A 25,529-nucleotide genomic window follows, 5' to 3' on the forward strand; every position below is an offset into this window, starting at 1 on the left:
GTACGCGCATCCCTCACGACGGCGTCCGCGCGAAACGTCGCTCTACAGCCGTCGCGACGGCGCGTCGCGACGTGAGTCCGCGACGTCAGTCCGCGCCATAATACCGTCGAGGGAGCTCGTCCTGTGTCCTGTCGGAGTTCCCAAGGCAGGAGTCCAAATCTCGCTTCCCGGATAAGGCCGGACACTCCGGACAGTTGCTTGTCAGCTCGGCGTCGCCTCCCTCGGAGCGAACTAAAGTTGGTCACATGACCGCGTGACGGGAAGCCCGCGCCAAATCCGAATATCCGAATCGCGCAGGCAAGTACGCCACGCATGGCCACGCATACGTATATTTTCGTACCAACGTTACGTCTTGTTTTGCAATTAGAAGGATCAAATCTGCTTTTTTTTATCTTGTTTTAAAGGAATCGCGAAGGAATTCGACGAGAATTCTCCCTCTGCGTTCTCCTCGCGCGACAAGCGACGTTTGCCCGCCGCGGGCCCGCGGCTGCGAGTTCTTCGTCGTCGACACCGGCGGATGGAGGTTAGGTTAGGTTAGGTTGACTTCTGGCGTGCAGTTTGGAGCTGACGGATACGATGGAGAACGCACCGCCTATCAAAAGCAACAATCCCGCTCCTACGGTAGAGCAGATCAACGCGGACAGGCTCACCCAGGTATCTGTTTACGATCATAGAGAAGTTTACGAATTGTTAAAGATGTCACAAGCCCAAATTTTGTCATCAAGCACTTCTATTGATTCTGGCTGTTATTTCGTATCCTTTGAGATGTCATGGCCTGAATCCTGTGACGGGCCAAGTTTTCTATCAGTTCTTGCCGTTACTTTGCATACCTTGCGCGATTACATTGCGATTCCGTTGTGTTGCAGCTTGCGAACAAGTACTGGGCGCCGCACACCACAAACACGCATCTCGCGTTCGACTCCCAGGTGGTGGATGAGATTTACGTGCAGGAGATATGCGCGTCCAAGTTCTCCGTCCGGAGGATCATGATGCTGGAGTTCAGCCAGTATCTGGAGAATTTCCTCTGGCCGAATTACAATGCGGAGAACGCCACGCGGCAGCACACCATGTCCATCGTCGTCATGGTGAACGAGAAGTTCAGGGAGCGGGTGCAAGTCTGGGAGGCGTTTGAGAAGAATCCGACGCAGTTCGCCGGATTCTTTCAGAAGGTCCTCGAGGCGTGCCTGGAGGAATCTATAATGGACTTCAATTTGAAAGAACAGACGGCATTGATAGTGTTCCTGAATCATTGCTTCAACTCCATGGAGGTGTCCTTGGTTCGGGAGGAGGCCAAGAGGCTGGTGTCCCTGTCTATGTGGATCTCCCTGCAGCAAGGCAGGCGGGAACTCGAATTTAGAAAGTATCCGAAATGGAGGAAATATTGGAAAGTTATAAGGAAGAAGGATAATCCCGAGCGTAAGGAGAAACTCGAGTGGGAACGCAAGTTCTTGCACAGGCTCATGATAAAATTCATGACGATATTGGAAACGATTTCTGCAGAAGGTATTTTATGCGTATCTTTATGTATGTCCATTTAAATTTCACCTGTACATTTTTAAAAGAATATATTTCCTGACTCTTTAAGCATGACTCTCTTAAAACCAGAAATTCAACTAAATTTCATATAAAATTAAGTACTTGAAACAATTTATCTTTAATTGTAAACAACTCTATTTATATTTTTTAATAGGAAATGTACTTCCGGATAAAGTACGTTATTGCGAGAGATTTTTGGAGCTGGTCATCGATCTCGAGGCTTTACTTCCTACCAGACGTTTCTTCAACACTGTCATGGACGACAATCATCTGGTGGTGCGTTGCCAGTTATCTAATCTGCTGCATCGTCCGGAGGGAAGTTTGTTCGGACAGGTGAGTCGCTGCAAAGTATTTATTGTACAAATAGGGCAGGTTAAATAATTTAACTTACGACATTAATTTGAATATTCGTTTATCGAATCTAATAAATCTAAATCTCTCTCGTACAAAAAGTTGACTTACTGTATAGACATAAATATTAAACACAAAATTGCCATTAAAAGTATAAGATCATTTGAGACTCGGTGACACATATTTTAATCGTACTGTGCAACACGCCCGCCAGCAAACTTGGCCGTCAATTAACGATATTGCATAATACAATCGATTTTTATATTTAGATTAAAAAACTAAGTCATGGCGACATGATATGCTATGATCATGGATAAATACAACATACTAGACGTGTCAAAATCGCGAAGTGATAAAAATGTCTCGATAAGCGTACATTTCTTTTTTTTTTTTACAAGGCAAGAGATTGATTTCGTTTTAAGGCACGCATAATCACCGAACGTGGAATACGAAAGACGTACGCAATTTTATCAGTGCCATCGTTTACGTATCAGTCCGAACACTCTAATCGAAATGCATCATATATACTTCATGTATGATGCTTTTTACAAATTTTTTAAACCTGTAAGATCTTTCAATGCCTCGTCGACTTCCTCGACTTCGCTCACATTTAACTTGCACATTGGCTCGATTGTTGCATTATTTACAATATATTGCTGCATGTTTCTATTCCGATATTGTCTCCGATATATATGTATCTTTCTTTACATATTCTTCGCTTGCACGTTTCGCGTTTATTTCTCTAAAACAACGCCGTTACGCGCATAATACTGTTTCCTTCCGGAATAGAGACACATCCACGCATTTTTCACACTCTATAAAGAATAACTTTTGGTTTCAATATATATGCGCATATATCTATGATATATATCTGGTAAAAATTTGCGCGCGACAGATGTACGTTTATGAGCTATGACTCTGAGATTGAGATTGTACGATGTGCAACGAGTATATTCTCAATTCGAATATAATCGTACTTGAACGACTGTACGGAATTCTATCCACGCCTCGCGCGTGCCGAATGCATTCTTCATCGTTCCGCGAGCGATGTCGTGTTACTAATCGTGATCTAAACGCGCCGTCGTCATCGTTCGATCATCGAGTCGAGTGCAGATTACGCTCGTAACGCAAGTGATTGTTCATCGAGGACAGGCGCGCTTTAATAACCCGCGTTGATGGCCGTCATCTCCTCGCCCCAGTCGAGGCCCTCGGTGTTGTCACCGGAATCGCAGCAGTTGCACGTTTTCCCGAGCAGGAACGTGACCCTACGCTGGCCGAACACGCACACGTAGAGGACGAGAAGCGCCTGCAGCAGATTCACGACGATATGGCTGTATATCAGGGCGTCGTACTTGAACTGCGAGAGCAGCAGCGAGAGCCAGCCGGTGCTCATGATCGCGTAGAGATAGACGAACATCCGGAAGCTGTACTTCATTTTGTGATGAATACGGCCGTACGTGCTCATCCGCTTGATCCTGTTCGCGGTCGTCAGTATCAGGCACAGATCGACGATGATGGTGAACGCGATGCACATGAACATCACGGAGAGCCCGAGCCAGCCCACGGTCTCCTGGGCGGGATAGGTCGCGCCGCCCACGGTGGGCTTGTTCGTCTCGAGGGCGAAGTGCGCGAAGATCGCCGTGCCGGCTATGCAGACCGTTATGCACCAGACCCAGGACGAGTAGTAGCAGTACTTCCTGCCGTCGGTGACCCGCAGGAATACGTTGCGCGACTTGAACGTGTTCCACACGTAGTAGCCCAGGGCGCCGAGCCAGAAGAAGGCGGCCATCAGGAAAACGTACATGACCGTGTCTGAAAAGGAAGAAAGAGACGGAAATGATTTCAGCGTGGTATTTCCTGGCACACGTCCGTCCGGGAAATTCGTCCCGGCAATTTGCTGTCGGAGCAGATGGTGCGTTCGAGCGGTCGCGCTTATTAATTGGTCCTTCCGTCGTCAGTCCGTTCGCTCTCGCGCTGAAATATGACTCATTCGCGTGTCTCGCAGATGGTGCTAACGCACTTGAAACGAAAAGGATATGACCGCAAATTTCGCTGTCTCGGCATGCCCGAGGGAAGCTGACCCACGGTAATTCTATAAATTTATATCAAGTGTCTCCATTGCTGAGTGTGCAATGCAGCAACAGTGCGTCAATTGCTGCATTGCTGCCACTCCTAAATGCAACCTTTCTCTGTGATAAATTATCGAGATATTTCTTTCTACAGACAGAACGCATTCCAATTTCATCACGGAGTTTAATTGAACGTTAAAATGATGCGCCGGAGATAATCAGATATGCCTCGTCACGCCGGTTTCGTCACAGGAGAATCATTTGCATCTTCAAAAGGACATATCGAGAAGCCGCGTGTGATTCAACTGCATAAATAAAAAACCATTCGTCACTTTCGCGCTAAGCGAGACAACCGCTCGCGATTCACGTACCGGCGACCAAGAAGCTGACGTGATTGCCGAACTCTGTGAATATCCTGACGGTGGAGGCGCACTGGTTGACCATGAGGCAGAGAGACATGCTGGTGATGATGTTGCCGACGAGATCGCGCAGCTGCGGCAACACGAAGTAAACCACCGCGACGATAAGATAGCAGGCCATCGACACGGCGTGGAAGGCGGGATCGATCGCGTGCCTCATCAGGTAGTTGGTGTCGGTCCAGCGCACAGCTACGTCCGGCACGCAAAGCATGGCGTACGTCGCCACCAGTCGATCCCCGCTGAGCACCACCTTGTCGGCGCAGTAATGCCCGAACGGATAGTCGTAGTGTATGGTCGCGCGTGTCTCCCCGTCGTCGTCGTCGTCGTCATCGTCATCGAGATTGTTCAGCATCGCGACGCCGTAGACGCCGCGATTCTCGTCCATGCTCTTGGCCAGGTCGACGATGTAGTGGCGCAACACGCCGCTCGGCAGGATCGCCAGCCGATCCGGCCCGGACGGATAGTAGTACACGTGCCACTGGTGCTCGTCGGAGTCGCATCTTGGCCGTCCGATCTTCAGCTCGTACCTGGGCTCGACGAATCCCGTTCTCCTCTGCGCCGCGTCGTCTCGCTCCCTCACGAACTCCGGCCGCCACTTGGTCTCGTTGGTCTCCGCCAGCGGCGTGCACCGGTCGTCCACCAGCAGCTCCTCGGGCTCGCAACACTTGCCGATGTTCACCGTCACGCCGGCGCCGACGGGTCGCGTCTCGGCGTCGGCGAGCACGGTCCTCGCCTCCCAACCGACGGCGAGCAACAGCAGCACGATCCTCGTATACATGACGCCGAAACGCGCGCGAGTCTTCTCCTCAGGTTCGCATCCGCGGCCACGCTCTCCCGCCTCTTCGCCGTCGAGCGGAAAACCGAGTTGCCGCCGCGTCCGTGCGGCCGATCGATCGTCTCGCGAACCGTTCATCCGTGATTCACTCAGCTCATCGCGCGGCGTGTTCGCGCTCGCTTCACCATACCTGGCCTGTGACCGCCAGTGCCTCCCGTCCCGCGGCTGGCTACCTACCTATCTACCCCCTGCCAGCGCGTCCGCCGCCATGACATTCCCGTTCTTCGCCGCGTCGTGCCCTCCCTCGGCCCCCCTGCGTCCCTCGACGACCACAAGCGAGTTTTACCTTCGTTTCAGCTGCTCCAAAGACACAACGGCGCGCGTCAGCGCTGCGCTCGCACGCGCCTTTGTGCGCTCCTTTCATTTTCGATGATGTATTCTGAACTCTCTCGAGTGCCGACGCGGCTTTTAAAAAAATTCAGAATATTGTGTAAAATTCGTTACGTCATTCTTTCTGTCTGTAATGTATACGGTTCTTCTTCTCATTTTGCTTTTTCTTCATCGGATTTGAGCTCTAGGATTAATGTCTTAATGTGTCACCACTATAAGGGATCTTATACATCCCAAAATTTAGAAGATAGTCTGTTTTACTCTACTTTACTCCAACATTTGTTGAATGCAGAAGTGTTGAATAGGATACCCTTTTAGACATATAAAACTTTTAATATTTAATATAATAATTGAATATATATTTATATCATGCGTCTATGCTTAAGAGTTAAGCACACATTGTCTATCAGCAATATATATGACAATATTGATCATTTGAATCTCTAGTGAAATGTCAAAGGATTATCGATGATAACGATATCAATGAATGACTGACATGGGAACTGGGACATGGGAATTAATCGAAAAATTATCAAAACAACTTATTTGCGAATTTGTTAATGTAAGAACCATATATAAGAAAGAAACGAGTTTTTAATCAGGCCGATACTCTTATCAGGCAACATTGATAACTCGGAAAAATTACTCAAAACTTATTTTTTTGCAACGATTCCATCGTATGAGATTATTCTTATCAAAAATTGTCATTATTTTTCAGCCTTCGACATTGTAAGTGTACAAAAGGGACGATTCCCTCTTAATCTTATCCGTCAGAATTATCACCAGGTGAATTATGTCCATTTCTATCAACGCAGGTTAATTTTGATCTTGGTTTAACTTACCTGTCATCTTTTCCTAGTTCTAAAAGTTATAAAAAGATAGAAAGTAAGTTAAACCGAGATTAGAAGTTAATCTACATTGGTAGAAATCGGCATTAGACAAATTACGAAAGCAGCACGATATTTCTCCCGAATATTATCATAAACATCAGCGTATGCAAGTCTGCGTTAGTTACGTGAATTCGCAAGTACGCAGTCGCATTCTTTTCCTTGTTTTCTCGCGGTTCTTCTCGTTTCGTCTTTGTATTATTCATTCGCCACCTCTTCTTTAAACGTGTTAACAATAAACCCGCAAGGACGTGTGTAAAATATGACATGTGTTTATGAAATGCATGCTCCTCTGCGGAAACGCTGTATCGCAGTCGAATATATCTATGTATCAGACCCGAGAGCGGTCTCGAGTTTAGATTAAAAAAATACTTTCAGTCCCCTCGACACGCGTTTTACTGTGTCAGTAAAAGTAAGCGCGCTGTAATATAAATAGAAATATAGAGATACAGAGTGCAACGTCCATTTTCTAATCTAAATGCTATTGTCATTGATCGTCAACAATGAAATTCCTTTTTCTTAAACAACTTCAGTCAAAACTGCAAGTCCTTTTCTCACATGTAATATTTTCCTGTACCGAAGACACATCTCTGTCATATTTTTATTTGAAACGCGCAAAAAAATTCTCACGAAATTCTCCGTGGGATTTACCGATTTAACAATGCATGCTAAAAATAGATGGACCAATAATGATTCCTCTGAGAAAGGCAAATAAGGTCTTCCGGACTGTCGGGCCCCGGTAATTCGTAATGGCTTCCCCCCTTCTTGTCGGTACTCCCTTTTTACAGCCGCTCTCAAGACGCACGTAATGTAACGCTAACATGCTCTATTTACGCTCTCAATTAGTTGTATATGACAGCGACGCGTTGCTTCTCTTTCGTTGAACAATCGAGTCATTGTTAACTTTAACACGTCTAAAAAGAGAGAGAGATAATTTTGCACGTTTTTGATTCTTCATACAACCTAAATTCGTCTTTTACATGTACGTCATAATACAATTCTTTTTTTTAAACAACTTTGATCAAACTTGCAACTTCCTTTTCTCACATGTAATTTCTTCCTGTGTCGAAGACACACGAGATGAATGCAAAAATTACTCCTTCTCTGTCATCTCCAGTTATTTGACGGTGCATTTCATTAGCGTAGGTGTGCCATAAAGTAGCTTAACAAAAGTTCCGGGAATGTCGTGGATTAATTTTCATGCCTAATCTGTTAATCCTACCGATGGTGATATTTGTACGCGAGCAACTTATGCAAGGAGATAATATTTACGTTCATCTAGATTTTTTTCATCCATCTTCTCTTTTTCTCTCATTTTTTTTGTTCCACTTCACCTTTATCCAAATGATCGTTCGATTACATAGGCACGTCACTTATTACTTATTATTAAGTCATTTTGACATAATTATAGAAATGAAGAAAAAAAAAGCATAAATTCCCTGGCTATGATGGATGCATCTATTTGCATGTAACAGCACGAATCGGCATTTCAGGTATCAGCGAGATATTTATTTTGTTTTTAAAGCAGGAAATTATGAAAGATTTAATAGGAAGAATTCGCTTTCTATTTATACTTTGATAAATATTTTTATCGTGAACGAATCGCATTTAAATAGCAATATTTGTAGTTTGTGATTTATTTTATAGAATTAGGGAACAATATATAAAAAATATTTGCACGTTTGCAAATATTTCGTGAAAGCATTTCGCGGAATGTCTCGCGGGGTCGAATACATTCAGGCGAACTCGTTGCACCTAACAGCATCGATTGTCTCGGGACGATCCAATTTGCTTAACAAATTTAGTTCGTGTCGTGACCTACTATCTATCCGTCTATCAACAAGCCAGAATGCACTGCGAGAATGCAATCAGGTTTGTTATACGCGGTATTGTTTCATGCATTTCTGATGCTGTATTGTTAGAATGCAACGTGATGGCACAGAGTACCTACTTCTAGGCTTGCAGACCAGTCATTCGTCCATGGATTCTTCGACCAATGTGAAATGCATGTTTCTTTAATAAAGATGTCGAGGATATCAATAATTTTTAAGCCATAAGTCGTCCTTGACATTTTTGAAGATTTAAAGAATCAGCCTCGAACTGATTGAAGAATCCACCGAGCAAAGGTTCTCTAGATCTGGCACGCCCCGATACAATTCATATTAATGAACGCATGTCGAAGTGGATGACGCGTAACGAATTACGCGATATCAATGAAAGTGGGACAAGCGATGTGTGTTTACCAACGTACATTTAACCGCGTGCCCGCGGCGACAATTTTCCTAAGTCTGTTGTCTAGACCTTATGTCACTGCGGTGTGAATCAGATTTTTATTGGGAGATACTCTCGAGCTCAACGAGCACGTTAACGTACGCGCGTATATTGGGTCTATTGTCTCGCCCACGGTGAAAGTGTCCGGTAGCCTTCGGGTACAGAAAGCGGCTTTTGCATCGCAACGTATTGCTCAACTGTTTACACCTTGATAGCCGTATACCTTGATGGTCCAATGTCGGATGCTCGTCAGATTCACGATTGGATTCGCTTGCGCAATGTTTTCACCGCACGCGAGATAATCTCGTGCCGTAGATCCGCGCGATACGTCATGCATAGTACTCGCGATAACGAAAGTGTAACGAAAACAACGCAAATGAGTCGGATTTTACGCGTTTTCGTAGAAAATGTGGGGAACGGATGACTCATCTCGTCACGTTTCCGCGAGTGATTTACTTGAACGAGAAACTGTAACTGAATCACAAGGCATGAAATGATATTACGCACCGATGAGTAATTGTAATCTTCGTAATTATATTCTTTCCACGTGTTTTCCTCCACAGACGTACAGTGATTCGGTCCAACATTTGCATAATGTTTACAGAGATTCTTATGCAGCGCTTAACAATAATGTACTCCATTACGCTAATCGAAAACAATACGACGTGTGTTCCACGATGATCGGATACTTAAAACACACATTATATTGCTTAACTTATTATCAGGCAAATATCGTATTTTTATGTCTCTCTTATGGCGCTATACGTAAAAGAATAAGTGATAATATATATGTCAACAAGAGATACACTTACAGTAATATTGGTTTCGATTAAACTGACTCGTGAGTGATAACGGATTGACATAATTGAGACTATATTCGTGCAGAATGAAAATAAAATGAATATATATAAACGAGTTATTTAAAACCAAATTAATCAAAAGGTCGACAACAGTCGCGTTATCTGTGCCTGATTACGGACAATGTACAGATATAAATCAAGATTATCTTTTCCTAGGCGATATTTCTCACATCTAAACCGGCGTGATGATCCTGGAAAAGAAATTGCGAAAGAAGGAAACCTATCCTTGAAAGAGTGTCTTATCCTTGTTGAGATAGTTCGAGCTCTTCGGGAAGTACCGCTTCGCACTCCTCGTCCTCGTACGCGGCCCAGGATTTCGGGAAAGCGATACCGCACGGCCGCTTTTTCGCCAACAGCTTCCGCACCCTTTTCCGCGTCGCGACCAGAAGCAGGAATATGATGAATCCTTGAAGGCCATTCAACAGATCCGTCGGTATCCTGGCGAAAAAGAGAATGTTTGTGGGTCACCTTATTAGTAATTGATAAATATTGATGTCAAGGTAGGATGTCTCAACGATCGCTTACCAGAATTCATCCATCCTCGACCCGATTGCGAATGATAGCAATTCAAAGATCCAGGTAATACCCATCACGAGCACCAATTTAATGTACAGCAGGCACTTAAATCGCAAAACTCGCAACTTGCTTCCCGTGTAATCGCGATATTGATGCCACAAACGCCAGCTGGTCATCCCGAGATAGATCATGTTTAACATTAATAGAATAGCGATCGGCCCGTAAAAGTACACCCACGTCTCTATAACGCCTGTGAAATAATATGCACGAAATAATATTTTAGCTTACATAAAAGAAATGCCCGATAAACAACTTTTTAAATTTGTATTTCGACAATGTTATGAAGCAGCAAAGTCACTCGCTGAATTTCTTTGTCGGAACAGGAATATTTCTTTAAATTTAAAACTTACCGCTGAACCAACAGGCAAATTCGCCAAAGCCGGGTCGCAGGTGATTTCCCGATATATGGTGCGTCGTCAGTGCGGCGATAAGAAAACACGTTGGACCGCCCCATCCCCAAACGCAGTAAGCATAGAAGAGCGATTGATCCCTTATCCTGAAGTTCTTAAACCTGTACGGATAATTGAATTTTGAAGACGCATGCGGAATGTGAAGTAATCTATCTCTTTGATAGATGTTATTACAATTTTACGTACACCCGGTGTTTCTCAGGTGTTTTATTCGCCTGGCACTTACCATACGCATCGCCACACGTTGAAGGCCACGATGTTCAACCAGAAGAACGCGGACATGAAGGCGAAGTATAATATAAATCCTAAAATGCAAACGTATGGATTGGATAATAGCGAAAAGTCGGAAGGACACGAATTTTGAGGAGCAATAAGGGAGCAACAAGAAAAATGAGACTATTTTTATGTGCAGCTTTTTAAGGTATGCTTCTCATATGTCCAAATCAGCGATAAATTTACCTATATTTATCAGAGCAACTTAATGATAGTTATATATAATTTTACATACCGAGAGAAACGCAGATGACATAATCGTCCTCTAAGTTCGGCCGTAAGTGCTGAATGGAGAGGACGGTGTAACTGACCGCCAAAGTCGTGACGGCGGCCATCATCGCCTTGTCCTGCAACTCCCGTAATTCCGGCAGTATAACGTAAATCGCCAGAGTGGCGATCAGGAAGATCGCCGAGATGATGCTGACGATGCAGATCAGGGTGTTTTTCCATGTCTTCGTGACGCTCTCGTCCATCAGCTCGTCGAAGCACGCCAGGGCGATCTCGCCTTCGCTCCGCGCCGATTTGGCTATGCAGAATCTAATGAATAAAAAGATTCATTAGCGATAAAAATCGACGCTCAGTCGTGGATCAGTCAAGCTCGATATTAATCGTCCATCCATTACGAAAGATTCTAACTGCCTGGGACTATTTGCGCAGAGTAATAACTTGCAATAATAACGAGATACTACATGAGCTCAGAAAATTTCCGAACACCAGGATTTTCCTCGTGTTTCTCAATCTATCAACTACTTCCAGCGCGACCGCTTCTCTCTATTTCTTTTTTCCTTCCGCAAGCACGTGTGCGACAAATTAATTCTCCGCAGATAAAACCGTAATCGGCAGAATGCAGATAAGGCCAGGCGGAAGTTGCGGAGATTCTACCTGTCAGCCGGGATTTTTTCATGATCGATGTCCGGCAACAACCAGGCGGTGTCGTCCTCGTGGATAACAGTGAAGTTATCGTGGTCGCTCATGTTGGGATCCATCAGGAAGATGCCGGACGGGCACTCCAGGCGGATCTTCGTGCCGTTCGAGCAATTGGACGAGTATTGCCATACCGTGCCTTCGGGGCAGCAGGATACGTCGAAGGATAGGCTCGGGGTGACCGAGCTCGCGAACAGGCAGAGCCACAGCAACCAGAGGAAACCTGCAACACGTCGCATTTCGAAATGTAGTGATACGGTTGACTCAGCTTTTCCGTGAAAAGACGGACGCTTGCCAGAAAGGCGTGTAGCTTAAAATACACAGTCGTGTATTTTACACGTTCTGTCACGTTTATAAGCGCGAAACTGTGACAAGGAATGATTCCTTTCTCATTGATTAAATGTCCTCGTCAATTTCTCGGAAAGACTGTGACAATAATTCTAACAATAATTCTATAATAATCCTAAAATATTCTAACAATAATCTGGTTGTTGTCAACGATCTCGTTTGCAAAGGCACCTTCTTTCTAGCGTAATCTTTTCTATGAAATATTTATATAATATTGCACTTTAAACTGATGATGGGTCAAGTATATTAAATTAATAATAGAATTAGAAATGTCCTCGAATATATCTTAATCTTAATGTAATGTATTGCCGCGTTCTAACGCAAAACACGCGTACCACGAGTTTCCGCGTGCGTCACACAAGAGCTGGCCTGATACCCAAACGATTTTTTTTATCTTCGGTGATACTAGACCCGACGTTATCTCCGTTATCCGGGGGTTACGAGATTTTCAGCGGAAAATGAAACGGGAACTCTCTGAATGGGAAAACCAAGCTCGATACAACGCTCGGTACATCCGTCTGCGTACGCCGGCATCCTTCTCCTCGACGGAGAAGAGACGGGCGTGTCGCAATAAGAGACGCAATGTAGAAACGGCACCCGTAACCCAGTTCACTGATGGCAGATGTGCGATATCAAACAATCTGCGACAAGTTGCGAAAGGAGGGATGACTCTCTTGTTAACTTGGGATTGTTAACTCTTTATTAACGGCGCTGGACCGCACTGCGTCTGCACCGGACACGTGCGCAGGCAGATGCTCTGTAACGGTGTATCGTTCGACCTACATTTTTAACATTTTACGAGAGCATTTAATGCTGCACGAAATTCGGAGAGAGTGCAAATTAATATGTTTTAGCGAATAATTTGTCTTATAAAAGACGCGACGTATCATATCGCGAAAGTTTAAATGCCCGCACGAGAGGCGTTAAATAAGAATTTTGCTATAAATTATGTTAATACTCCTTAATATCCATCGATAATGTTAATCGTTTCATTAAAAAAGGTCATATTTTATTTATCGACGCGATACGTATGATTTTTTTGAACTCATGTATTCTATTCCTTTCTTTTTACTGTTGCTGATTTATTACTATTATCAGTTAAATGCTTCGATTTATTTTTGAGTGCAAATTAATATGTTGTAGCGAATAATTTGTCTTATAAAAGACGCGACGTATCATATCGTGAAAGTTTAAATGCCCGCACGAGGCGTTAAATAAGAATTTTGTTATGTTAATACTCTTTAATATCCATCGATAACGTTAATCGTTTCATTAAAAAATATTTTATATATTTTATTTATCGACACGCGATACGTATGTTTTTTTGAACTCGTGTATTCTACTCCCTTCTTTTTACTGTTGCTGATTTATTACTATTATCAGTTAAACGCTTCGATTTATTTTTGCATCTCTTATTTATAATATGATATCGGCCTCAAGAAATCTCGCCGGATAACATTATTTTTGCGAAACGATCGGCGTCGTTAATCGTACACACACTTTTGCCTTCTCTCGCAATTATTTAAGTTTTCTGGGACGATCTCTTGACCCGATCGATGTAACTATCTCGTCACCGTATGTACGTCAAGATTGTAAACTTCGAACGTGATACTTCGTATCGTAAATCATCAACAGAGTCTCTAAAGATCTCGCGTTACAACGTAATTATCGTCGAATATTATTGTCACGTAATTTCTAGGAAAATCCTAACGTTGAAAATAATTTTTACTTTTCAGTAAACCGTGGAATTACTATGAATCGACGCAGCCGTCACCTCCGTTGCTTGGAGGTGCAGCAGGGACAACTTAATTAAAGACGATATAAGCGCCATGTTTAATTACATGCAATTGCCGTATAATGAGCGGAATAAACGCTTATCGTTTTTATGCCTCACGTGTCGCCGTTATCATCGTTCATATATATATATGCATATCTATATATATAAAAGTATATCGATAAATTTGCCGCTATTCGTCCAGTCTAGATTGTCGCATTAACGCGATGAACTATTCGCAAGCAATAAGATTATAAAATGCATGTAGAATAAAAACAAAGGCGGTAAGCACGCAACTTTTTACGATTATTATCGTAAGAAGTTGTTCGAAATGAGATATCCTGCAGGCGAAGTAAATTGTAAGATGCGTGGCGACCGTTCGCCTGAGATAGGTATCTCATCTTAACAGAAAACACACGAGCGAAAGACTTTTGATAATCGAAGTGGCGTGCTTAATGCACTCTGTGTATCTCCAGATCAAATTAGCCTTATGAAGATTATAAAATGTCACGATTAAGCATCAATCTCGTCATCTGCATTTATTTATAGAACCGGTTGCGACTTTTTCACAATAATTTACAGTGCGCTTATCTTGATATTAGTTTTCAACAACATTAAGCGATTTCCAAGTAGACAACGAAATATTGTCTCTTGCGAGATACACGCGCCGATCGAATGTATGCATTAATATTGGTTGCAAATTATTATCTAGTAATAATTCTCTTCGGTACAGCAGCTTCCTTGTTGAGAAGATACTTACGATAGATTGGAGTTGATTTTTTTTATCGATGAACGCAAATTTTCCTATAATCGTACAATTGTATAATGTTCAGGCCGGTTTTGACGATTGATAAGTTAATTGAATATCGGATGTTCCACCGCCAACCGTATGCACGACTGCGACTGTATTATAGACGAGTTTGCATCGTAGAATACCAATGAGCTACGTTTTACGTAAATGAAATAAGTTTCTGATGTACACGCTAGAAACAGACAAGCGAAACACGATCGCGAGACGCACATTTATGAAAAAGAAATGATTATGCGAATCGTAAAATGCGAAACTATGCGATTTCTGAATATTATAAATCTTCCTATGAAACTACAATATTTTAAGATTGATAAAAGAAGTGAACTTTACAATGTGTGTGATCGGTTCCACGTGGGAGGATTTTCGAAGTGCGAAGTTCTGGAAAATGGAATACAATGATCCGCGCAAGATCCGCAAGAAGCTCGAAGTGGCCAATGACGTTGCCGATGACATTAATTTGATTAATTACAATCAGCCTTATTATCGACGTATGATCGACGTAGATAAAACCTGTACACAGGAGAGGTTTCTGTAAAAACGTCGCACGAGGAGGAGAGTCTGACGCACAAAGACGAATGGACACGCAGGGGAAGCTCACGAAGCTCTCACCTCTGATCGACGACGCGCTCAGCTGCCTGCCGTAACTCACGTCGGACAACATTATATCTCGCTCTCGTTACCGCATCTCCTCGTTCCTCGATGTATGGGGCGAGTCTGCTTCTCGCCGAAGATAGACAAACCGAGTTGGGCGACGCAAACGCGTTCTCTAAGGGAAGAGTCGCTTGTTTGGCGCGACGCACGCGATCAAGCGAGGGTCAACGGACCCTGCGACGACGGGTCGCACTGGCGTTCACCGCTGAAGGAACGACCGCGGGTTGTTTTTCGCAGCTTTCCTGGGAAGTTCTACGAGTCGGACGACGACAAGATCCGTGGTTTCGCTACTGCCGGTCGCTTCTGTCACGATTTCCCGCGGACGGCTTCCTCTGTCGGCACACTTCCTTTCTTCTTCCTTTCTTCTCGTGGCTCCTCAGAGTCGCTGCGACTCGGGCTGCTGCAAACGTGGAGGAGCTTGAGAAGATTATCGGCGATCTTATCGGTCCCTTATCGATCGACCTTCACTCTCACTCGAAAAGAACTGACAAGGAACTTTTGTTCGCGAAAAAAGGTAGTTTTCTGTTTGTTCGGAATGAGGCAGACGGGATGCGCGAGCGTTATCGAAATCGCGAGAAAAGTCCTCGACGCGTGTCACGCGAGCTTTTACAGGGAAGACGACGTGTTTTGATTGTCGATACGATTGAACCCCTGATAAGCGATTGAAGTGGCTGATGGAATCGCGTTGGCCGAGCTCACGCAGTTGCGCTGCGAACGAAACTGAACGTGACGGCGGACTGTTCTCCGGAGCTTACCCGGAGAGACCGGCGGCTGAGAGATAGCGCCGTTCCTCTCCCACTTTTTGCGTTTGGATGGACTCGTGTGGTGCGACCATGCATTATTTCTTTCTCCTTCTTGTCTTTTTTATCCTCGCGAGGCACCACCTGGCACCATCTCCTCGAGAACGATGGCCAGAATGAAACAATCGTTTGATGAATGAAACAATCTCGAAGCAGGTTTCCTTCTAGATGTCGATATGCAAATAGGGATGCGTTCGAGTGAGAGCTACCGAGAAAGGGGTGGCGCTCCAAGGGGAATATGCTGCAAAAAGACGTCTAAGTTAGTTATAAGAGAAGGAGAAAAGGAACACGGAGGTATATTGCGTGTTATCGCTTTAATGCTTTACGAACGTCACGCCGCGTGAATAAGAACGTGGTAAAGAAACGTGTTGGAGATATATACCGTTACGCATTCAGCATCGTTTTTTTACACGTAGCATTAAAATGCTGACGATATTGTGCATCCACACTGCAAACGCTATCTGAACTATCCTGAAAGTTTAGAGTTATCCCCTGGAGTATTGTATTCGCACGCACATGCGAGCGAAGGCCGCGACGGAACGATAGGAAATTCTGATAATTACTATGATTAATTACTATCGTTAACATTCACTGCGATGCTCTTCCTCCAAACCGCAGTCGGGTAATCGCATTCGAAGAGTCGCTTGATATGTGGAACATGCGAAGTAACGAACGAGTAACGAGCCGTGCTAATTGGCACGCTCGTTTATTAGGCACGCTATTAAGCGAACTGATTAATCTATCAGTCTTGATCGAAAAGACTGTCCAAAAGAATATGATGGAAGCTATTATATTCACGACATAACAGAACACCTGAAATGTATCTATTAACTAATATTACCAATTTTGTATGCAATAATCATAATCATTATTATATATTATAATAATTAGTAAAATATATATTATCTAATAATATAATAATTACATATAATAATAATACCTTTCGTACGTACACAATATATGATATATCTAGGACGTTTTAAATGAGAACTGAAGAATTCATCTTCCGATCGTCTTAAATTCATGTTTTCAGAAATAAGAAATTATAAATAATCTTCATTTTTTGAGATATTTTAAGACAATGCGGAAAATGATTTTCTCAGCTAATGAATGAGTGTGGTAAATATATATAGGGTTTTTCAACGAAGAAAGATTGAATTTTTCGGGAGGGTACTTTACCGAAAGAGAGGAGAAACCTTTTTCGTTGAGAGAAACGATTAACATACTTGCGGCCGGTCCTCTTCTATGACGTCAAAGATCGATTATAAATGCAACGATTTTGTTGATTCTGGTTTTATTACGCACGCATAGTCGGTCGCGTGTCTCCATGAAAAAAACTATATGACTCATAATGCGTAACAAAATAAGTATCACCGCCCTAAAAATTATTCATCCGATTATCTTGATTGCAGCTCCTGGAAATGCTCAAGTTCTACGCCCGGTTCGAGATCAGCGAGGAGACCGGCAATCCCCTGACAGATCACGACATGACGGAGTTGCATTACGCTAAAATTACATCTCTTCAGGTACGTAGAGTCGCTACGGATTAAAAAACAATTTTGTATACGTGCTGAATAATTTTTCAAATTTGTGAAATGACGTCTTCAATTTATATATTTTTACTATATATAGACGACTTGTTTTTAACGCGAAAATAACGAACTCCAGATCCGTTGTGTGATCCTTGCAAACCGGTCGTTGTCGATCATGAGACACAAACTTGAATTTCAGTAGCTATGATTAATCCTATTAGCCGCTATGTCATTAACGCTGACGTGCATCGGTATTACGTATATAATAACTTCCCGAACTCGTCGAGATTAGCAGGTAACGTTCCAATTCTAGAATGCAGTCTTTGCGAAATTCCCGGATCTGAGAAGCTTTGCATTGGCCAACGTAGCCAGTGTGAACGTCAGAGATGCTCTGTATAAACACTTCGGTTCGCTCAGGTGAGTTCTGCCCGCAATTGTTTACCCTACAAAATACACATGGGTTAATTAATCTCGAAAATAACATCCCGTAAGATGATTCATGTGTGGCCCGAAGTAATTTATTGACGTAGAAAACCACGAAGTGTTGGCGTCGAAACGCCGCGAATAATGGATTTTATTTTCAGTCAAGAAAAATTGAGGTCCATCGCGAGTTATTTGAATTTAGTGCCGCCCACGGAGCGAGAAGAGTACGAGAATTGGTACCGCCTGGATATAGAATTTTTGCGCGAACTGCTGGTGGGTATAAGAAAAAAAAAAGAAGAAAAAACGTCGAGAGAGACCGCGAGAGATTTTACGGCCATCAAGGTCGATCTGAATTCTGAGAGCGTGCGTTTTAATTTCAGATATCGCGACACGAGCGTAGGCCGTCGCAGCTTGAAGAGCTGAATGAGATGCCCCTCTACCCGACCGAGGACATCATCTGGAACGAGAGCATCGTCCCGACCGAATATTTTTCTGGCGAGGGCTGTCTGGCTCTGCCAAAATTGAACCTGCAGTTCCTCACGTTGCACGACTATCTGCTACGAAATTTCAATCTATTCCGTTTGGAATCTACATGTATGTGGAAAGCGATAAAAAGAATGAACGACGTTGTCGTTTATTATCGTATCTAAATTTATGAGTCGTAATATATCAGTCGTTAAATGTATTATATTACCGCTGTTCGCAGACGAAATACGACAAGACATCGAGGACGCCGTGAGCAGACTGAGTCCTTGGTATGTGGAATCGTCGCGTTGCATTCAGCTTCATCTTCGTGAAAATAAAAGTAATCACGATATTTCTTCTTACTCGTAGGCGAGCGGAGGACGGCGGTGTCTACTTCGGCGGATGGGCCAGAATGGCTCAACCTATCACGCAATTCGCGGTGGTCGAGGTGGCTAAGCCTAACGTCGGCGAGAACAGGCCATCGAGAGTCCGTGCCGATGTGACGATAAACCTCAGCGTCCGTAAGGAAATTAAATCCGAATGGGAGAATCTTCGCAAGCACGACGTGTGCTTTCTCATCACAGTTAAGCCGCCGAATCCTATCGGTAAGATAAGAATTAAAGAGAATAATTTGAAACCGTTTCATAAATAAGAATCGATTACGCATAGAAAATAAAAAACTTGCTGACGTATATAATAAATTAATAATTTGTAATAATCAATGACTCGCTGTGATAACGGAGATGTAATAGACGAATTAATTTTTATTTTCAAAATTGTGCGGACGATTTTGTTGCAATTGCAGAATATATTTGGCAAAAATAGATTTGTCAGCAAACATTTTTCTATTTTTATTACCAATAAGACACGTTTTATCACGATATTTTATCGCAGGCACTAAATACAGTCATAAGCTCCCCTTCGTGCCACAAGTGGGTTTAACGACGGTGCGAGGGTGCGAAGTCGAGGGTATGCTCGACTCGAACGGTAGAGTGATAGAGGATGGCCCCGAGCCGAGGCCGATTCTACCAGGCGATTCGCGCACCTATAGAGTGTGGCTGGACTGTAATCAATACCGGATCGATATGGACAACGCCAGCCATGGCGGCGAGGATGTATACGAGGGATTTAATATCATAATGAGGCGTAAACCTAAGGAGAACAACTTCAAAGCCGTGTTAGAGACTATAAGGGAGCTCATGAATACTGAATGCGTCGTGCCCGACTGGTTGCACGACATAATCCTCGGATACGGCGATCCGGGTGCAGCATGCTATTCTAGGTAATCTCTATCTATTATCTATCTGTACGTATGTACCAATAATAAAGCTGTGGGTGTACCTTGTTTGATTGCTTGGAACAGCATTGATTATAAACGGATGGGCAAATCTGAGTTTGAGATTTTAACAGTAGATATATTCTTCTGTAATTACATTCTCGTGCAGTTACTCTACCAGTATCTTCCAAGCAGTAATTTCCTCGGTTATTTGTTTGAAAAATAGATTAACATTTTTGTACTACTTTCTGTAATAATTCACGTAATTTATAATTTGCATCTATAATAATCTAAGAAATATATAATATCCGTAATCAATAGAGCATTAATAAATATTGGATTCGACAGAATGCCAGATGAAATCGCGACGATAGACTTCAACGATACATTCCTCGATATCGACCATCTACGAGCCAGTTTTCCTCAGTACGAGTGCAAAACGAGGCCGGAAGACGAAGGAAACCTGGTGCGGCCGTTCCAGCTGACTTTCGAGGACGTCCTTGCAAAGCACGACGACGAACCGATCAAGAAGATCATTACAGTTAAACCGCACGTGCCACCCAGTAGAGGTCCATACAGAGCGAACGAACCGAAAAAGTTAGCACTTTATTTACTCTTCCGTAGCGTATTAATAGTATGTTAAAACGTGTTATTTTTTGAACGGATGAAAAACATGTTTACGTTACAGAAATCAGATTCCCTTCACGCCGACGCAAGTCGAAGCTATACGAGCTGGAATGCAGCCAGGTCTGACGCTGGTCGTCGGCCCGCCCGGTACCGGCAAAACGGACGTCGCTGTGCAAATCATCTCGAATCTATATCATAATTTTCCCAATCAGAGAACGCTGATCGTGACGCACTCCAATCAAGCGCTCAATCAGCTTTTCGAGAAGATAATGGCCCTCGATATCGACGAGCGGCATCTGCTGCGTCTCGGTCATGGAGAGGAGGCTCTGGAGACGGAAAAGGACTTCAGTCGCTATGGCAGGGTCAATTACGTTCTCGCCAAACGTTTGGATCTGCTCCTGGAAGTTCAGAGATTACAGGTACTTATTTTTCAAATTACATATTAATATTGTTTAATTGTATTCAGTTGTTACAATGTATCTCTCATCTCAGGAATCCCTGAACGTGAAGGGGGACGTCGCGTACACGTGTGAAACGGCGGGTTACTTCTTCATGTATCAAGTGTCCACGAGATGGGACCGTTTCCAGACCAGAGTGAAGCAGAGGCAGCACACGAGTGAGAAGTCCGATTTATCTGCTATAGTCGACGAGGAGTTTCCCTTCCACAAGTTCTTCGACAACGCCCCGCAGCCGCTTTTCAAACGGAATTCGTACGACGAGGATCTCAAGATTGCGTGCAGTTGCTTTAGGTAAGAAGACGCGCGTTAAACTCTTACGAGATGAGTAATCACGACTACTTTTAACGAGATATCATTTATACAGATACATTGAGAGGATATTCGCACAACTGGAGGAGTTTCGTGCTTTCGAGTTACTGCGATCGGGTCTCGATAGGTCGAAATACTTGCTCGTGAAGGAGGCTAAGGTGATCGCTATGACCTGTACGCACGCGGCGCTCAAACGTCGCGAGCTCGTCGACATGGGTTTCAAGTACGACAATATTCTCATGGAGGAGTCCGCGCAGATCTTGGAGATCGAGACTTTCATACCGTTGTTGCTACAAAATCCCCAGGATGGATATAATCGTTTAAAACGTTGGATAATGATAGGCGACCATCATCAGCTGCCGCCGGTCATCAAGAACATGGCCTTCCAGAAATACTCGAACATGGAGCAATCGCTGTTCGCGAGATTCGTGAGACTGGGCGTACCCACGGTCGATCTCGACGGCCAAGGTCGCGCCAGACCCAGCATATGCAATCTCTACAATTGGCGCTATAAGAAACTGGGCAATCTGGTGCACGTGGAGCGCAGCCCCGAGTATCTGGTAGCGAACGCCGGTTTCCTGTACGATTTCCAACTGGTGAATGTCGAGGATTTCAACGGCGTCGGCGAGAGCGAACCCAGCGCGTACTTCTATCAGAATCTCGCCGAGGCCGAGTATTGCGTCGCGGTGTTCATGTACATGCGCCTGCTGGGATATCCGGCGGACAAGATCAGTATCCTAACGACATATAACGGTCAGAAGCATCTGATAAGAGACGTGATAAACATCCGGTGCGCGAATAATCCTTTGATAGGCCGACCAAACAAAGTGACGACTGTCGATAAGTACCAGGGTCAGCAAAACGACTACATCCTGCTGTCTCTGGTGAAGACGCGCGCGGTTGGTCACCTGAGAGACGCGAGGCGTCTAGTGGTGGCGATGTCCCGTGCCCGCCTCGGTCTCTACGTCTTCGCTCGCGTGTCCCTCTTCAAGAACTGTTTCGAGCTGACACCGGCCTTCGATCAATTGATGCAGAGACCGTTGAAGCTGCAACTGTTGCCACAGGAGCTCTATCCCACCGAACGACCGAACGACGCCGTACCCTCGACACCCCCGATGGAGATCGAGGATATGCCGCACATGGCTAAGTTCGTTTACGATTATTACATGGAAAAAGTCAGCGGAATGAAGGTAATTTCTATTTTTAAATTGATTTACGTACGTCGCTTCTTGATATATCGATTACACGGTCTGTCTTCGTCATTTTCAGGGATCGCAAAAGATGTGGCAGAAGCCGGGAACCATGCAGACAATGGGTAGTCCGACGCATAAGATTCCTGCTCATCCAGGTGCCGATGACGATACCGACGACGAAGAGGAAGTCAGCCAAGATAACGCTGAAATAAAAGAATCCAAGGAAGAAGTGGCGGAGAAGAAATACGAGCCTATAAAGAATTTGGTCGAAGATCCTCCGAGCGAGGGCGAAGACAACCGCTGAATGGATCGTACACTGATGTATGCGCAGGACTGATGTCATTAGGAAACATATTGACATGTCGGAAGTGGAATAATCGATTTTGCAGCATGGAAATGAAACAACTATTTGCTCCAGTTCCAAGACATCAATATATACATTTGTAAATGATGTTCGTTAACTATCAATCTATCAATACTGTTGTACTTAGCAAGAATAACTATTTTATTATCGATGTCACTATACAATAATGTAATATATAGAATCTTATATATCGTATTAAGATAAATTACACTTTTTACAGATGTCAGTCGTACCAGAATCTATTTCCTCTCTCCCTGCAAAACTTTCTTCAGTCGCGTACCGCCACACTTAAGCACTTAAGACACTCGTGTGTCTCACGAGAAGAGATGATCCACCTTCTTCTTGACCATCTCCTTCCGACGAGCCTCCAGTCTCTGCATCTTCGACTTCTCCGGCTTGCTCGGAGTTCTCTTCGAGTCGTTCGGCGCGCTCCGTCGCACGCTCGAGGGCACGTAACTGTCGTCGAATTTCATCAGCTTGCTCGGGGATTTGAAGTCGGGCTCGTACTCCTCTATGGAGGAGTTGAGTCCCTTGGAATTGGGCACGTACTCTTCTATGAAGGAGTTGAGTCCCTTGGAATTAGGCACGTACTCTTCTATGAAGGAGTTGAGTCCCTTGGAATTCGGCACGTACTCTTCGAGAACGCTGTCGGGCACCACCGTGATGGCGCGTGGCTCGTAAATCTCGTAATTCGCCTCCAGTCTCTCGACGGAGTTCGGCACGTAGCTCACGTCTTCCGCGACGCGGCCTCCCTTGCTGTCGCACACGGTCGGCGTGTACTCGTTCGACGTTAATCGCATACTCTCCAACGCGCTCTTCCGGCTGGGCACGTACTTGAAGTCCGGACACGATCTCTTCGTCTTCGGCGCGTCCGGGATGTATTCCTCCAACGGCGCGTTCTCCAGATCGTCGGAAAGCTTGTACGTCCGACACTTCTTCCTCTTCAGATCTTCCTGCTTTGTCGCGGTAGCGCTCGGAGTCTCAGCCTTCTTCGGGGAAATCTGCGCCGATTTTCCCGGTGTCTTTTTCAGTCGATCGCTTTTTGTCGGCGTTCGAATCGGAGATTTCTCTTCTTTCGTTCGTTTCGCCGCATCGTCATCCGTCTTCACTTTGCTCCTCTTCGACGTTTCGTCACTTGTTTCTCGCTTCACCGGTTTCTTCCGGGCTGGCGACACGTGCACCTTGATCGTGGGCAAGGATGACACGTCGCTTGCGCTCTCCGGGTTTTCGAAAGTGTACCTGTTGTACGAAATTCACGTTATTTGTATGTAAATTCCTGATTGCGAAGAGATAAAGATTCGTCTGAGTATTGTTTCTTTCTATCTGCAGCAAGCTCAGCTTATCATGTTTAATGTCCATTTCCACCAATGTAGATTAACTTTAATCTCGATTTAACTTACTGTTTATCTTTTTCTAATTCCTAGAACTAGAAAAAGATAAAAAGCAAGTTAAACCGAGTTCAAAATTAATCTGCATTGATAAAAATGAACATAAGAAATACATACCTATCTTTAATATCAAACTTATTATTATATGTTATAAAATATAAATTTCCTCTGCAGTTTAATTCAAAATATTTTATTTAGACAATATAGAACATCTTGAATAGGATTAAATTCCGATTAACTTAATCAGCGATTAATTCAACAGAATTGTTTCCGGCGAATTTTTGACTACATGTATAATTCATCATCCCTAATCTCCAAATCTTCCTTCCCACGTGTCAAGCAATAAAAAATTGACAATCCTATCCACGTTAACGAAACATTTTGCACAGGTCACTTAAGTTAAATCGGAGTCGAAATCATCCAATCAATTCGCCGAAGAAACAATCTAAAGTCATCGAACCGGGACGGTCGCGCTCTTACGTGACTTCCAGCTGACGAGTCGACTTTCTCCACTCGCAACCCCGGCCCTCGCGATACGATCCATCATCCCGGCGGCCGTTCCGCAGGATCGCTCGTTCCAGTATCTCGTACAGAGCCGCCCAGTCCTCGACCTGCAGCCACTTGTTCGTGGTGACCTTCCGCTTCTTGATCTCCACCGTTCTCTCCTGCACGGTGACCACGGCGGTCGCCAGGCAATCGTCCGAGGCCTGCGGACACACGTTGCGACACGATGAACAATTATATATGCCCAATATGCTCGGTACAAATCACCGCGTATATCGTTCCAGAAAACTAACGAGACACGCTCCGCCGACGCGATTGATTAAAAAGATTATCGTCCAACACCGCCCGTCTCCATCCTCTACTCTCCGGATCGTTCCACTTGTCGCGGGCGATAACTTCTCGAACGGTTTTGAGGGAAAAAAAAAGGAGACACCGAGATAATATTGCTGACAGAGGAAAGATCTCTGCTCCGTATCGCTCGCGGTCCTCGTAACAGATGTTCGCGTTCGTGCGCGCGGCGCGGGCGCCCGCCTGTTGCGCGCGCGCGCGCGCACACGCTTGACAGCCAGCTGTTGACAGCTGTTGCACGCGGTACCTTGATCACCTCCAGATACTGTCCGTCCCGGAACATGTTCACGCTCGGGGGGGCACGTCGCTGAGGCGGGAGGCCGTCGCCGACGGCGGGGGCGTTCGCCTCCACCGCGTCTCGCCGTGATGGATCGTTGATCGACGGCACTGCCCGTCTCTCCCGCGGTTGGTTGACCGACGACGACAGCTGACGTCGCCCGATGCACGCGCGTGTACTCGCTGCCTACGCGCGGCGCACGCTTCGTCCTCGCCGGGCCGAGCGGCGGCGCGGATTTGG

General features: G+C 44.6%; 4 protein-coding genes across 5 annotated transcripts; 1 reads left to right on the forward strand and 3 right to left on the reverse strand.

Annotated features, from left to right (window-relative positions):
• The first annotated feature begins 166 nt into the window (after positions 1–166).
• LOC139773006 (RNA helicase aquarius) lies at positions 167–22,993 on the forward strand. The gene is made up of 16 exons (XM_071707168.1): positions 167–297; positions 405–654; positions 867–1,503; positions 1,691–1,869; positions 17,538–17,651; positions 17,971–18,074; positions 18,242–18,353; positions 18,461–18,674; positions 18,787–18,835; positions 18,915–19,150; positions 19,440–19,827; positions 20,170–20,418; positions 20,510–20,867; positions 20,941–21,197; positions 21,271–22,405; positions 22,485–22,993. Exons 2-16 carry the CDS (start codon positions 577–579, stop codon positions 22,710–22,712), a joined length of 4,338 nt encoding a protein of 1,445 aa, XP_071563269.1. The 5' UTR covers positions 167–297; positions 405–576; the 3' UTR covers positions 22,713–22,993.
• Mthl5 (G-protein coupled receptor Mth-like 5) lies at positions 1,932–5,848 on the reverse strand. The gene is made up of 2 exons (XM_071707186.1): positions 4,328–5,848; positions 1,932–3,699 (listed from the first exon to the last, which is right to left on the reverse strand). Exons 1-2 carry the CDS (start codon positions 5,286–5,288, stop codon positions 3,047–3,049), a joined length of 1,614 nt encoding a protein of 537 aa, XP_071563287.1. The 5' UTR covers positions 5,289–5,848; the 3' UTR covers positions 1,932–3,046.
• On the reverse strand, positions 9,213–16,062 carry LOC139773015 (G-protein coupled receptor Mth2). The gene is made up of 7 exons (XM_071707187.1): positions 15,284–16,062; positions 11,700–11,964; positions 11,053–11,354; positions 10,771–10,849; positions 10,485–10,645; positions 10,084–10,324; positions 9,213–9,996 (listed from the first exon to the last, which is right to left on the reverse strand). Exons 1-7 carry the CDS (start codon positions 15,333–15,335, stop codon positions 9,798–9,800), a joined length of 1,299 nt encoding a protein of 432 aa, XP_071563288.1. The 5' UTR covers positions 15,336–16,062; the 3' UTR covers positions 9,213–9,797.
• LOC139773016 (uncharacterized) lies at positions 22,896–25,430 on the reverse strand. Of its 2 annotated transcripts, none has more exons than XM_071707190.1 (3): positions 25,269–25,430; positions 24,641–24,867; positions 22,896–24,011 (listed from the first exon to the last, which is right to left on the reverse strand). In XM_071707190.1, the coding sequence occupies exons 1-3, from the start codon at positions 25,293–25,295 to the stop codon at positions 23,087–23,089; spliced, it is 1,179 nt and encodes a 392-aa protein (XP_071563291.1). In that variant the 5' UTR covers positions 25,296–25,430; the 3' UTR covers positions 22,896–23,086. The 2 variants fall into 2 exon arrangements, with proteins under 2 accessions (XP_071563291.1, XP_071563290.1); XM_071707189.1 differs by having other exon boundaries at positions 25,260–25,430.
• Between the last annotated feature and the right edge of the window lie 99 nt (positions 25,431–25,529).

Source organism: Temnothorax nylanderi, unplaced genomic scaffold (assembly GCF_030848795.1).
Source record: "Temnothorax nylanderi isolate EJ_2023f unplaced genomic scaffold, tnyl_v1.0 TNYL_tig0056_pilon, whole genome shotgun sequence".
NCBI lineage: Eukaryota > Metazoa > Arthropoda > Insecta > Hymenoptera > Formicidae > Temnothorax > Temnothorax nylanderi.

Bases quoted from the DNA above. Each gene is read 5' to 3' on its own strand.
- Mthl5 (XM_071707186.1), bottom strand. From the start codon at position 5,288: ATGAACGGTTCGCGAGACGATCGATCGGCCGCACGGACGCGGCGGCAA. The intron at 3,700-4,327 runs GTACGTGAATCG...CTTCCTTTTCAG, and splicing joins CGTCAGCTTCTTGGTCGCCG to ACACGGTCATGTACGTTTTC.
- LOC139773006 (XM_071707168.1), top strand. From the start codon at position 577: ATGGAGAACGCACCGCCTATCAAAAGCAACAATCCCGCTCCTACGGTA. The intron at 18,075-18,241 runs GTGAGTTCTGCC...TTTTATTTTCAG, and splicing joins AAACACTTCGGTTCGCTCAG to TCAAGAAAAATTGAGGTCCA. The intron at 19,828-20,169 runs GTAATCTCTATC...TGGATTCGACAG, and splicing joins GGTGCAGCATGCTATTCTAG to AATGCCAGATGAAATCGCGA.
- LOC139773015 (XM_071707187.1), bottom strand. From the start codon at position 15,335: ATGTTGTCCGACGTGAGTTACGGCAGGCAGCTGAGCGCGTCGTCGATC. The intron at 11,355-11,699 runs GTAGAATCTCCG...TTTATTCATTAG, and splicing joins GAAAAAATCCCGGCTGACAG to ATTCTGCATAGCCAAATCGG. The intron at 10,325-10,484 runs GTAAGTTTTAAA...ATTATTTCACAG, and splicing joins ATTTGCCTGTTGGTTCAGCG to GCGTTATAGAGACGTGGGTG.
- LOC139773016 (XM_071707189.1), bottom strand. From the start codon at position 25,295: ATGTTCCGGGACGGACAGTATCTGGAGGTGATCAAG. The intron at 24,868-25,259 runs GTACCGCGTGCA...GTGTGTCCGCAG, and splicing joins AGTATCTGGAGGTGATCAAG to GCCTCGGACGATTGCCTGGC. The intron at 24,012-24,640 runs GTAAGAGCGCGA...TTCGTACAACAG, and splicing joins ACTCGTCAGCTGGAAGTCAC to GTACACTTTCGAAAACCCGG.